Genomic DNA, 14176 nt, shown 5'->3' on the forward strand with positions numbered 1-14176 from the left:
GCAAGCTTGCACGGATTTCCCTGGCATTTGGTCAGGGCTTCTGACAGCCTGCTCTAATGGCACTTCCTGGGCTGCAGATAGTATTTATATCCTTTGTTTACCAGTCTTCACTGGACTGCTGGTCTGTGTTTTTATGTAAGTTTTGGCTTTTTTTTTTTCCCCAGTAGCATGAATATCTGTTTTCATGTTGCATAATTTTGGATTTGTTTTGCATAGCGTGTTATCCACTCCCAGCAAAGAGCCAGGTTATACAGACTGTTGCAACTGAAGTGTGCAGTAATGGTCTGAGCAGATTCTTCATTTGGGTTGTGGAAAGACTTCATTCAGAAGGGCTATAGGAAGGTGTCAGCTGTGCTAGAGGGAGAGGCGTGGGATAGCAGTACAGTGAAGAGGTGGGGTTCTTAATGCAGGTCTTCTCCTGCACATGTAGAGGATCGAGCCCGTTTAATGCAGTGTATGAAAGTAGAGTTGCGACAAAACAAGCTGCAAGTTATTTGTGTGACACTGAGGAGTGTGACCCTCCAAAACTGTAAATAGCCTGTGACCTGTACTGTCTACTACTGTTACTATGAAAGGGCATTTAAGAAGAATTTCCATGCTTGTTAGGGAAGAAATAATCTCATAAAAATGAGAAAATCTGGAATAGGAAAGACCAAGTTTAGAATCTCCAGTTCTCTGACATAGATTTATTGATGCAAAAGATAGTTGACAAGTACTGTTAAAATGATGCAGAAGACTGACCTACAGAAAAGTGCTGATTGTAGTAGCTGTTCTCCTAATTCTGAAACTAATAAGGATCTACACTAGTAGATTATTAGATTAGCATTTCTAATATCTCGAACTAGATGTCACTAGCTGTGTTGAGGGATCTTTCAGGCACCTTGTGTAATAAGCGTACTAGAAAATTCTTATGGTCAGACTTGAAATAAAAAGGCTTTTCACAAGCAGCAAATGTCAAGGAGCTGAACAAGTGCAAAAGATGATTTAAAACCAGAATCACATCCTGTAGAAATATATTAGTAAGGACAACAGATTAGATGATGTAGGTGTTTTGTAGGTAAGTATCTAATAACTTGCCTAAGACGGTTAAGTGGAGCTGTCTAATTACCAAGGATTGTTCAGTGGTAGCTTCTAGCCTGGGGTTTATTCTGTGCCCAGTATTTCAAGAAGTACAGAGTATCTAGTAACTTAGATAAGTAGCCTAGCCACCAGAAAGATGTGAACTGTTTTATTAATGACAGTGTAATTAATGGTACATTAGTTTATTAAGCTTGAATTTCAAATGCTGTTTTTCTGTTAGGGGTATTACTGAAATTAGAGAGGAAAAAATAACACATCACACTTTGAAGGCAGCAGATCAAAGCATTTTGATTCAGTAAGTAAATAGCTCTGAAAACCTGAAAAGAATGGATTATGAACTGGAGAAAAAAATTGAAATTAGTAACCTGTTACTCAAATATACAAGTTGTTTGCACTCGTTTAATTATTTAAATGACATTTTTAAAATGTGATTAATACAGAACACGAAGAGCATCCTTTAGCTCAAAAGATGACAAAAGGGAAGACAAGACACCTTATCAGCTTGTCAAGAAATTACAGAAAAAAATAAAGCAATTTGAGGAACAATTTGAAAAAGAGAAAAACAGTAAGGTAAGTTACCACTTCTGCTTTTATTCAGGATAAATGACTGCATGGTAGAGCAAAGTTACTTCTTGTAGTTCGTCACTGAATAACTGTGGGCTCACAAAGGAGAATAATTTTGTTACACACTGCTGTCTGCAGAAGCGAACTGAGCAACAGCAGTACTAGAAAATGTGCCATAATGCCTGAGCCCAAAGAAGGGCAGACGGTGACATTTATGCAGTGAGACTGAGGGGATATCAGATGAGATATGTGGAGAGACAAAAGCATCTCAACACACTGTGGTTCAACTTCTGATGTCTTGTCTCAAGTTTATTTTCACAAGTGTTGTCCGTTATGTTGGCACTGAGATCTGATCTGGTACTAAGAGTGGCATCTGTGTTACTAGTCACATTCATTGTCATAAATATTACCAAATCTTGAAAGAAGTATTTATAAACAAGATCTTAGTGTGTTTGTTTTCATAAAATGTAGTTTGTTTGTATTACTTTTCAGCCCTCCTATAGTGATATTGCAGCCAATCCAAAAGTTTTAAAATGGATGACTGAAATGACCAAATTGCGAAAGCAAATAAAAGGTAAGGGATGCTGCAGTTTCTGGTTTTCTACAAGCATAAAGTATCTGTGTGACTAAAATGGCTGAGTCATTCAGTAAAATTCTGCAGGACAGTAAAAATGTTTCATTTCTAGATTCTGAACTATTCAAAAATCAAAATCAAATTATTCTTGTGGCTTTGTTTTTAGTTCATTAGAAGAGAAACTTTGCCTATGCAAACTGTTACGTTCCTTTATTTGCAGTTGAACTAAGAGTTATTCCTCTTAAACCTTTGGATTGGGCAATTTTTCTCATTTTAGATGCAAAGCAGAGGAGCTCAGATGGAGAATTCATACCTCAAACACGTCCACGAAGTAACACTCTTCCAAAAAGCTTTGGTTCCTCTCTTGACCAAGAGGATGAAGAAAATGGAGATGAGATGCGAGTTGTGCAGAAAGAGAAGAAGCCCACCAAGGAAGCTACACTTGAACTCATTTTGAAAAGATTAAAGGAAAAACGAGTTGAGAGATGTTTGCCAGAAGATATAAAAGTACGCATAAGGCTATGGATAGGCTGTTTCTAAGAGAATAACAGGGAAATAGAGCACTGTCAGACACTTCAGATTATTACTTTATCGACAAAATGATGCCTCTGTCTAGCAGCCCTTTACCAAGCCCTCGTACTGCAGACTCTGTGGGGAAATGGTCAAGATGAACCACATTTTCCTTGCTCAATCTTTGTTAAAATATTTACAAGTATGTGCTGACAACAAAGCACAAGTATGTGCTTTAAATGGATGAAGGTGGGATGTGTGGTATTAACTAAGCTAAGTTTGGCTAAGGCATCTGTATAGCTGATAATGTAGAAAAACTCTTGAAGTGACTTGTGTTTGATTAGATGTGAATTGTTCTTCTGACAGAAAATGACGAAAGACCATTTGGTAGAAGAGAAAACATCTCTCCAGAAAAGCCTCCTGTATTATGAAAGTCAACATGGACGGCCGGTAATACTTGATTTACTTCATCAAACTATATTAATGTATGTGCAGACAACAGTAACTCTTGTGCAGTAGTAATACCAGAATTTAATGCTGGTATGTGGGTGATTTTTTTTTTCTTCTCCAAAACAAAGTTATCTGTTGATTTCCGCGTTGCCATCAGAGGAAGTTATTACATTGACTTCTAAAATAAAAAATAAGTATGTATTAATAGGCCCATTTTCCACAGATCAGGAGGTTATAGGAGTTTGCAAAGTGATTGGTGTCGTTTGGTGCCTTTTATGTCTGTGAAGCAAAGAGGAATCTTAAAAATAAAACATGCTATTGAATTTCCTGGGAAAAGGCCTGAAACATTATTCTAGATTTCACAAAAACAGAAATGAAAAGACACTTTCCCCCTGCCAGGCTGTGGCATGTATCTTAAATAATTGGAGATACGGAATTTAGAGTAAGTGACTAGCAATTAGTGCATAAAGTTCTGGATTTTTATCTTGGACAGTGATCAGCATCACTAGTCCAATCACAGGATCTTTCCAGTTACTAGTCTATCAGCCTTCTGAACTTGGCACATTAGCTTTATAATTAGCACTGCTGTATAAATCTGACCAAGCCTTTCAGTCTAAAAGCCAAGGAAGAATAATGGTCTGGGAGATACTGGCACTGGTTCTACAATCCCCTTACAGAGAAAATGCCAGTAACTGTTCAGAATAGCCTTTAAGACTCACTATGTTAGGAGTACACAGTGGCCAAGAATTGAGAGTAAATCAGATATCAGATAAAATCTCTCTACAGTTTCATCTCTCTCTTTTTTCCCCTGTCATTTCTGTAGAATCATCATTGCTAGGCACAGAGTCTTCTCCCCCAGTTCTAGGTCCCTTTTTTCCCCTCTTTTCCATGGGTCTTCAAAGATAGGGGAGCTTCAGTAGAAGCAAACCCTCTAACTTTTAGCAAGTCTTTAAAACTTCTTGCTGAAAAATATAGGGAGTTAAAGTGAGAAAAGAGAGGAGGAAAAGCACCCACTTATTCCCCTTTATCTGCATAAACCCCATTTCATACACACAACTTAAACTAGTTGTATGTTCCTAATTGGAATGTACGTGGCCTGGCATGAGAAGCATACCGCTTTGTGTTTGCTTGTATATTACTGAGTGATTGGTATAATTAATTCTGTGGTTTCTCTGCCTTTAGGTTACTAGAGAAGAAAGACATATTGTGAAGCCACTTTATGACAGATACAGACTTGTAAAACAAATGTTAACTAGAGCAAGCATTACTCCTATTCTTGTGAGTAAACCAAATGCTATTTCTATTTTTTTTTTCCACTTTTGAACTGCTAGGCTGCCTTTAGAAGAGCTAGTAAAACTGTTCCATAACATACATCTTCCTTGTGGAAGATGTAAGATGATGTCGTCGTTGTACTTGAGGCATTTGATTTACTGCTGAAAGCAGAGCAGTTCAAAGCTGTCTGTGACCTTGATGGCTCTTAGAAAGTAAATGGTTCCCGGTGGAAGTAAATAAGCGGTTCTAGCTTGCCGTGGCTGAAACGTTCCCAAGTCACTGTGCTGGGTATGCATCCACAGTACATATTGTACTCTTAGTCCTCCCAAGAATAGTAACACCAGTTGCAGTGAAGCTTGCCTCTCTTCTGTGCTGCAGGTTACTGTCACCAGAGGCATGAGTGATAGGATGGCCGTAAGAACCATTTCATTCCTTCGTGCTTCCCCAGTGTGAGACATGTTAGCAATGTCTGCAGCATCTGTACAACATCTGCGCTTTTTCATTGTGTTTTCACTTCATTTCCTTCTAACCTGCAGTGCTTTTTATTCTTTTCTTTCCTCTCTCTGTGGTCTTGTAAGAGATGAGGAAGAAAAGTTTTCATACTGTGCAAGGAGATTGATGTAGCCTTGTTTATAGCACCTGTAAAACACTTGTGGAATGACAACCAGCTGGCTGTCTTTTGTTCTTCATGAGATACAGTCAAAATCTTGCATGCTGACCCAGGCTTGCAACAAAGCAGTGTTGATACTAGCTATTTGACCCTTTTAGAAGGAAGGGACCGCATAGCGGATGTGAGATGATCTCTTTACATACAGACAGTTCTCTACTGGACTTACATAGCTGGGCAGTGGCTTACTCAGCAGCAACTTAATCGGCTGTCTACGTTGACTCTGACTGTCCTTAGCTATCCCCTTTAAGCTGAAGTACGTTGAGATAAAGGGACCAGTTCAAGATCATTCCTTTCTTGCACGTACGTTTTTGGGTAGCTGCTCTTACAGAAAAGTGTCCTTTGTATTGCAGTCATAGTTTAAGGGCAACTTGAGGGCTTTGATGTCAGTATCCCTTTCTGAACTCCATAAACGCAGGTTGCTCTTAAACACCTAAGCGTTTCTCCGTGACTGGTGAGCCATAGGTTATTGGTGGTGCCCTTGACTAGTTGAGTTTTATCCCGTCTCTCGCCTCAGAAATCTGAGTCTTCAGCTGAGATGTTGGACGGGGCTCTGAGCAACCTGATCTAGTTGAAGATGTCCCTGCTCATTGCAGGGGGGTTGGACTGGATGACTCTTAAGGGTCCCTTCCCACCCAAACTATTCTATATTTCTATGGTTGTCAGTAGCCTTATGACTATATCATAGTTGCTTTTTTTTTTGGCTGTGAAATAAAGGTATGGGTAATAGCCAACCAAAAGGATTTTAAATTCAGAAGAGATCTTGGTAACATAATTCTTAATCTGTGCCGTAGGCAACACCTGTAAAATATTTGTCACAGGCCTCTACTTCTGAAACCTGTAAGACAGATAAGTGGAGCTTTCTAATTACCAAGGATTGTTCAGTGGTAGCTTCTAGGTAGGACGTATACAGTGCCAGGTATTTCAAGAATTGTTTTTGGTTTATATGACACTTGCTTCCATGAGATCTTTCTTGTGGCATCACGGTATACTAATCACATACTCTGAAGCCTGTATGGAAATGTCCAAAGAAGCAGGAAGCTATTTACTTTTCATGAACTAAAGCTTTTTTTTGACAGGTCACTGCCTGCGTGGTTTTCGTGTTCAAAGAGTCCATCTGTTGAAATTGCTTACGCTGTCCGGGGATAACAGATGAACAGGGCATAATTGCATGTGTGCAACAGGCAGCTAACAGCAATTCCTGTGCAGCACAGCGGCCCCTATTTAGGCTGAAGTTCAAAGGATCTTGACACTGAGGTGGCAATTGATAACTCTTACGTAGCTCTTCCAATTGCGGGGCTTCAGAGTAGTCTAGAAAAAGAAACTGACAGTATTATTGCCAACGTATGTCTGGCAGAAGATAAAAAACAGCTCTGGTCTTGTGTAACTTTATAGTCTCCCTGTGGTTTCGTTTGGGAGGAACAAGAGTAAATTTAGAGATATTATTGTGCTTTACGAAATTTCTACAAAACATGGAGAGAGTGAGTGCTTTTTATTTGAAGTCTGAAAAATATTTTTACATAAATTATAAGCTACAACACTTACTTCTACGTCAAGGATACTTTGGGCATCTGAGCTTTTAGGGTTATATGGTTATTTTGTTTGTGCTCTTTAAGTATGTTTACAGTCTTTTATTCTTCTGAAAGAAGAAATACCTTTAGGTATTAGGTGACTTCAACAAAATTCTGACCGCACACAGCATTTAATGTCTAATTGCATATAATGAAACCAATTTAAAATATTGCAGGGGTCACCATCAACCAAGAGGCGGGGGCAGATGTTACAGCCTATTATTGAAGGTGAAACTGCCCACTTCTTTGAAGAAATTAAGGTGCGTACAGTGCATTTTTAAAAAATACTTCCCAGCACTTGTAATAGGGAACTGAAATGTTTGCTATTTGTTTTGAATTTCTGCTTTGACTTTCAGGAAGAAGAGGAGGAAAGTGATGGTTTGTCTACAGACCTGAATGATATCTTAAAAACTGCTGTCCAAACACAGTCTGTTTTAAGCCCAGTTGAAAACTCTGAGTCTGATGTTGAAGATGGTCAAGAGAAACTGACCCGGGACCTTAGGCTGTCAAGCACCCGCGCTGCTTCTATGTATGTAAAAATAAGAAGTGACTAATTCTATTGTAGAAGTTGCAATTACTGCACTTACAGTCATGATACCAAATATATGATGTTGAGTGGAAGGGAGTGACGTGTTCAGCACTTCTCAGAAGTGTTTGGCTTGAATGAGCGTTCTTTCCTCTGACATGTCTGACTAAGATCTTTTTGTATTCAGTGAATTGTTTAGTATCTTCTAAACCTTCTTCAGCCTTACTTGAGGTGTGTAGACAGCAGAAAATTTATACCCTTTTATTAACTGCTAGTTTTTGTTCTCAATATTTCACCATCAGACAGATAGCATATACCTTTTGAGCAAGACAAATTTATTATTAGTGCAGCTAGCTCAGTTGTTTTTGAGTATGCTTTGAAGAATCTAAATCTAATTGTATGGTCAACAGTATTTTTCTTTCACGTGAAATTTTTAGGCCTGAATTATTGGAGCAACTGTGGAAAGCCAGAGCTGAAAAAAAGAAGCTACGTAAGACATTACGAGAATTTGAAGAGGAGTTTTATCAGCAGAACGGAAGGTTTGTTTAGCACAAAACCAGATGCTGGACAGCAGCCTCATTTTGTAGCCAAGTATTTTTTTTTCAACTTTCTATGTTAATGTTGCCAAATGGAATTTGATCTGTTTTAGTCTCTACTATGAATAATCTCCTGAAGGAGATAACGTTCTTGCATATTTTTAATAGCAGAGGAAGCCTGCTCCTGAGTTTGGTTTCCTCTATTACAGTCTGTAAAGCATAATAATGAAAATGGAAGAAGTGATTTTTTTTCATTTAAAAAAAGTAACATTCTAAAATACTTACTAAAAAAATACTTTTTTAGTATATTAAAAAAACCCTCAGATTATCCCTCTATTTTTAACATAGGGCAGGGAAGTTTCCCTATTTGCCCTTTGTTCCAGTAGGTCAGTCCTGACAGCGGATATTTGCTTTACCAATAAAGGGCTTGATCACTTTTATTCTTCTCTGTATTGTTTAGTTCTTTTAGGCTTCTTATTTGAATATATATTGTTATGGATTTGATTGAACTGCTGCCCTTTATGTGTAATAGGAGGTTTTTTGAGGTGTATCACCTCATGAACAAAACTAACAACACTCTTAAGAGGTCAGTCACTTTCTTGACTGGCAGACGTTCCCACTTAACTATACTTTCTACTGTATTTCTCCTTAACTAGAAACTCCTGGACCATTGGTCACACAGATTCCACTAACATGGCTTCATCATGCACTTAATGAATTTGGGACTCAACTCCTTTTGGCTTTAATGGCAAATAATGAGGTTGTTAATGAAGGGTTGATTTAAAAATAAGTCAGATTAATAGATTAACTTATTATGGTCCAGTCTTAAGTAAGAATAATTCTCTGCTGTCAATTTGTGGGTCAGTCTACATACAGTGAAAATGTAGATCGACTTAAATTTATTTGTATTTTTCTGTAACGTATACACAGGATCTGAAATGAAAGTCTTCATATCCTGTTGTTAAAATCTCTAGAACAACTTAAGAGAACGATTTATAAACAATGCTGCAACAGTTGTGCTGAATAAATGCTGCTGGGTTTTCTATTCAGTTTTTTAGGTGATGGCAATTTTAACTACAAGGGACTAAAATATAACAATGTGTCTATTATTGGTGAACCAGCCGCCAAAAATGTTTTTATCTGCCTTAAGATAACTGCACATTGCTGCTTTTATGTTTGACTTGCGGAGCGTTTTCTTGAAACTTGGGTGTGCTTCTTTTTACAGGAACGTACAGAAAGAAGACCGGGTTCCAATGCTTGATGAGTACAGGGAGTACAAGAAAATTAAAGCCAAACTTAGGCTGTTAGAAGTCCTTATCAGCAAACAAGATTCTTCAAAATCAATTTAAATTATGTTCCTCCAAACCATTGAATAACATGTTTCCGTAGACAACCAATGTACTTATTGGGTGCTGGTGTTCATTTGTCATGCACTGTTGAGAGAATCCAGTTTGTGCACTTTATTGTGGTGCCACTGTAACATGTTTGAAGGGTAAGTAGGTCCTGTCTGGAGAGCACGTAAGATTTCTAAGTTCGAGACTGCTCTATCCAACTTCAGCAAACGCAGTTTCCATCAAAGTTCTGTATTACAGATGCATCCATCTTGTTCCAAAACAACCATAGTTTTTTTTTCTTTAGAACTATTGAGACTTTTGTTATTCAAGAACTTTGAGACTTTTGTTATTACCAACTTTTTGCATTATTGAAGAAATTATTAATACCATAATGCTACACTGAACTACTCCTTTTGCCTATTTTTTATTATGGGGGAAAAAAGTCAGCAAATTAGACGTACAGCTCTTTTTCCTGGAACATATAAAAAACAGACTGAAATTCCTTTCAAAGGACTGCTGTGGAACAACTTTAATTTTTGGTACTCTAAATTGCACCTATAACACAGTAATAACTAACATCTGTGGATTTTGCTCATTAGTGGTCACGTTTCCTCCTTGATAAAGATGACAGTGGACAAACCAGAAAGTGACCTTGCTTAGTGTCTTTTTAAAACTTGGAAAACTGAAAAGTTATATCACATGCTGCCTACAGGACTTATGTTACTGTTGTTCATTTTATCATTTTATCGGTTATTGTTTATCAACTAGTGGTGACATAGTGTTTTGTCTGAATTGGATACTGCATCTCCACTTTCGGAAGATTTGAGGAACATAATGAACATTTCAGTGTATGGGAAATCTGATGGTGCTCAGTCTTGCGTAGCTCCAGCAGAAAAGAGCTGGCTTAGGACAGTTAAAATTCCACTGTACCTGAAATAAGTATGGTATCAAGGGCTAAAATCAGTGTAGTTAATGCGCACCACAGGGTGAACTGTCGGTTTTGAGTGAAAAAAAATTACTGCTGTTTATCACAATTTTGTTTTACAGTTGGAGAATAAAAATAAGTTATCTAACCCTTATGATGTAAGCAAAACAGTTTATGGGCCTTGCATGATTTAGCTTCAGAGTTGAAACTAAATAACGTTTTGAGTATCACATCTGCTGTGCTGAATGATGATTTAGCTACTAGCTTTATGCTCTGCAACAGCCATCAGCAGCTGTTTTTGATCTGGCAAAATCTAAGTGTTAATTTTAACTGGTGCTTTCTCAATTTATTTTTTTCTTCAATGTATCAGTTTGATTGTGGCCATGTTTTGCATGCACTTACTCTCACTGCATGTTTCTATGACTGGCTAATGTCAACATAGCTATTATTCACACTGCTTTATGAGAGACCAAAAATGAACTTTCACACAACGTAAGAAGTGGCTAGCATGTAACCTCATAGACTTGCTGTTCTGTCATGAAGCATATGAAATAGGTTGAAAGTAGGATTTTTAGTGCTCAGATTTCATCTGTGTACTGTAGAATACTACTTGTTTTGTTTTACTCTGCTTGTAGGCATGTAATTTTGGAATTCAGAGAAAAAAAAAAGCACTAAAACTATTGAGCACTGGTGGTATGCCTTTTTTTTTTAAACTGCAAAATGATCTGGGACCTTAAAGAATTATGAGGTTAAACTAGTCTTGAGACCATTTATCAATTTTATTCAGTTCCATTGTGCAATGTACACTTCAGTTACTTTTCTATCAGTCTGCAGACACGGGTGTATCCAAACATTGAAACTAATGTGTACTGTATAGTGTTGTACATGAATGTTTGTGTTTTATATACCACATGCAAAATGTCAATATGCACTATTTAAATGTTTTAAATAATATATTCCTCCTTTATAATGCTTAAATCTATATGATTCCAATATTTTTATAAGTGAGTGAGTGATCAGACTGGTTCCAATTCAGAATTAACAGCTGCTTTGTGTTTGTTATGCAGTGTTTGGCTGTTTATTCAGTATAGTAGATAAGCATGGCAACAGTTATGCTGAGTGTGTTTTGTGCCATCCTTGTTGAGCAATAAATAAATGGTAGAACTAGGCATTTTGTGATATAACAGTTTTACTTTGGTAAAAGCAAAACCTATATATCTATATGGGTATATAGATACGGAGTATATATAACTAAACCAGATATAATTGCATTGCTATGTCTGGTGCTCATTGTATAGACTTTTATAATAAAAGTACCTTAACCTTTATTGTCATATATCTTTGTTTCTCATCATGCTTTTTCCTCCACTGCCATCTCTTAAAAACGAGTGCCGAGTCCTTCGCTATTCCTTTATGTATTAGCAGCCTCGGGGTGCTGCTGAGGCAGGTCCGAATTCCGCAGCCTGCCAGCAGAGCCACCAGCACTGGCGGCGGCTCCGGTGCCGAGACAGCCCTTGATGAAGCTACAGCAGTTTAAGCCTTATTTTACCCGTTTAGGCTGTGCCTCTCAGCAGAGACAGCAGGAAGGTGACCACATCAGCTCCTGAACTGACAGCTTGGCTTATGGTGTGATGTGGGCTTCGGTTCCTGCTAGGGCGCCAGCCTGCTGTGTGATGACGCAGGAGCAAACTGTGAGTCTCGCTCATTCCTCAACAGTAGCAACTTTGGGAGTAGGTGGGGCAGAGAGCTGATTTGGCCATTACTGGGCTAATTAATTCACTGCCAACGAACACACCTTCAGCTGATGAGCAGTATTTGATTGTGTCTCTATATCTATAATGATCTCTTAGCTTTAAAATCAGTATCACAGCAGTTGCTGCCATGTTTGTGGCCAGAAAACACTGTTAGTGCCCACATTTCTGTAAACACAGGAGGATGCTTTTCCTCTGGACCAAATAGATTTATTTTTTTTCATAGTATATTGATGCAGGTTCATATGAAAAGTGACTGAGGTCTTTCAAACTGACTCGTGTTGTATTTTGTGTAAATCCACCTTTCTTCAGCTCAAGGCCTGGCAGGGGACAGAACAACTCCTGAAGGTGAAGACTCTGCTTGTGGATGTGTGGCAGTGCAGGTAAATGGGAAGAAGAAAAACAACTAGGAAGTTGAGGGAGCGAGTGAGGGAGAGGAGACAGAAGGCAGGCTTTAGGGTGGGACAGGATAACCTTCCCTCTGATCATGTCTTTCCTCTGACGATAGGGAAAAAGAAAGCACAAATTCTTAGGACACTGGTTTGAAGGATGAACAGGGTTGCTACAGATCTGTTTTACAATCCTCCATTTTTTGTCAGCATTATTTATTCAACAAAGCTTGCTATGATCAAGATGCTAATGAGAAGACAAAAATCCCTCAAACAGTGGTTTGGTGGGGACTGTTTAAAATCCATGTGCTACAAAGCAAGGAACTTCCTAAGAAGATTTCAATGAAGGAAAATAACCCTGTTTTAAACACCATTAGCCAAAATGGAGGAGAAACAGGTATTTTTGAGGGTGCAAAAAGCTCAGTGATACTGGGACAGATCTTCCTTGCTGAAGAACCAGTTCTGAGACAATGCAAATCTAGAGTATTCCAAGCTTTTACCTCTTCAGAGAGGTTTGCTTGAGCCTTTATGTGACTGCAGGGCAAGGAGCTTGCTGGCAAAAGTGAGGCAGGCTATAAAGAGGGTTTCCTGGGCCCCAGAGTAGTAGAGCAAGGATGAGGAGTGCTTGAAAGCTCTTCCATGAAGTTCTGGGTAAGAAACTGTGGCTAAAGGTTTCAAGACTTCTTTGGACGAGAGGGGTTGCCAGGAGGAGGAGAGGTCAGAGATGCCAAAGGTGCGAGACACCTGCTCTCCTGCATGTCAGGCTATTGAGTAATCAAGACAAACAGATCATCGGTGACCTATGGTTTCTGGGACAAGTGTCCTGGGATACTGCATAGCAACAAGAACCCTTTGGAAGTGAAGGGAAGAGGTGGCTTTATTTTAAGCTGGTCCTTTTTAGAAGAGAGGATGTCTCAGCTTGGCCAGGAGACTGAAGTACAGAATCAGTGGACCCCGACAGGCAAACCAGTGCATGGCCACATTGCGCTACTGGGCTGAAGCGATCTCTTTCTGGGTCCGTCTGCTCCCCTCTCCACGAGGCCGCTCCTCCACAGTGTGATTAGGCAGAGAGAGACCAGAGACCATGTAGTACCTTGATAGTGCTCTGCAGGACGTAAGGCTTTATAATGTTATAAATCCTTGTAGGATTTAGGAGTTTCGGGACACTTTGGAGGCTGGGGGTTGCGTGTCATGCATGAGCCGAGATGTACAGCAGCAGAACTTCCCTAGGGCAGGGACTGCGTGGTGCAGGCGGGGTGTTGCAGCCTGGTGACGGCCCCGTGTTTTCTCATGGCATGTTCAGATGGCTTGTGGACATGTTTTATTTCTTCCTGTGGCTGAGTCCCAGCGATGAACAAATATTAATGACTACATAGGAGTGGATAGTTTCTGGCCTGAACGTAACAACTTGTCTCTAAGGCAACGGGTATAAAGGGATTTAGGAATAAAAAGGATGTTCTGAAAATTCAGGCTGGTGCACGGGTGAAGCAAATCGCCCTCTAGTGGTGCCAGCTGTTAAAGCCTGATCAACATAAATGATTGATTGTTTTGTTTATTCCTGAAAGAATAATATTTTTTTTTCTCTGAAGGCAACAGTAACCTGTTTTGGAAGCAACAGGTGCCTGGAACAAGAATTGTTGAGAAATAAGCATTAACCTTGGCAGCAGATGCACTAGCGAAAGAAAACCGTCCGGGGAAGCGAGGGCTAATGACCCGTGTGCTGGACTGCGCTTGGCGATTGAGGGGGGTTACGCTGGGCTTACACAGGGCCAGGGATCGAGAGGAGGGTACGGAGCAGGCCCAGGACGCTGCCGTTGCTCGTGATCTGCTCTCTTGGTTACACATCTGTGTCTCGCGGCAGCCCCAAAACCAGGCAGAGGAAAAAATGTTGTCCAGGTATTTGTAGAGATGCCTACCCAGAAGTCTAGCAAGGTTGGTCAGTTCTTCTCAGAGTTAAAGAAGCACCCGAAACTCTCAGAGAAAAGGCCCAGAAGCAACAATGGTATATACCTTTATTAACATTCCTG

The 14176-nt window shown here is 39.4% G+C and overlaps 1 protein-coding gene across 3 annotated transcripts in view; it reads left to right on the top strand.

The window, feature by feature from the left end:
- FAM13B (family with sequence similarity 13, member B) overlaps nucleotides 1-11343 on the top strand; it is a 40619-nt gene extending 29276 nt beyond the window's left edge. For 2 of the 3 annotated variants that reach the window (XM_009322686.1, XM_009322687.1), the window contains 9 exons: nucleotides 1521-1650; nucleotides 2137-2218; nucleotides 2496-2725; nucleotides 3095-3178; nucleotides 4361-4456; nucleotides 6865-6948; nucleotides 7045-7217; nucleotides 7652-7753; nucleotides 8976-11343. In XM_009322686.1, coding sequence (XP_009320961.1) covers nucleotides 1521-1650; nucleotides 2137-2218; nucleotides 2496-2725; nucleotides 3095-3178; nucleotides 4361-4456; nucleotides 6865-6948; nucleotides 7045-7217; nucleotides 7652-7753; nucleotides 8976-9099 — 1105 coding nt within the window. In that variant the 3' untranslated portion in view covers nucleotides 9100-11343. The remainder of the gene's footprint in view (nucleotides 1-1520; nucleotides 1651-2136; nucleotides 2219-2495; nucleotides 2726-3094; nucleotides 3179-4360; nucleotides 4457-6864; nucleotides 6949-7044; nucleotides 7218-7651; nucleotides 7754-8975) is intronic. The other variant, XM_009322688.1, reaches the window with a different exon arrangement.
- The last annotated feature ends 2833 nt before the right edge of the window (nucleotides 11344-14176 follow it).

The sequence above is a fragment of the Pygoscelis adeliae genome, unplaced genomic scaffold (assembly GCF_000699105.1).
Source record: "Pygoscelis adeliae isolate BGI_AS28 unplaced genomic scaffold, ASM69910v1 Scaffold34, whole genome shotgun sequence".
Classification (NCBI taxonomy): Eukaryota; Metazoa; Chordata; class Aves; order Sphenisciformes; family Spheniscidae; genus Pygoscelis; species Pygoscelis adeliae.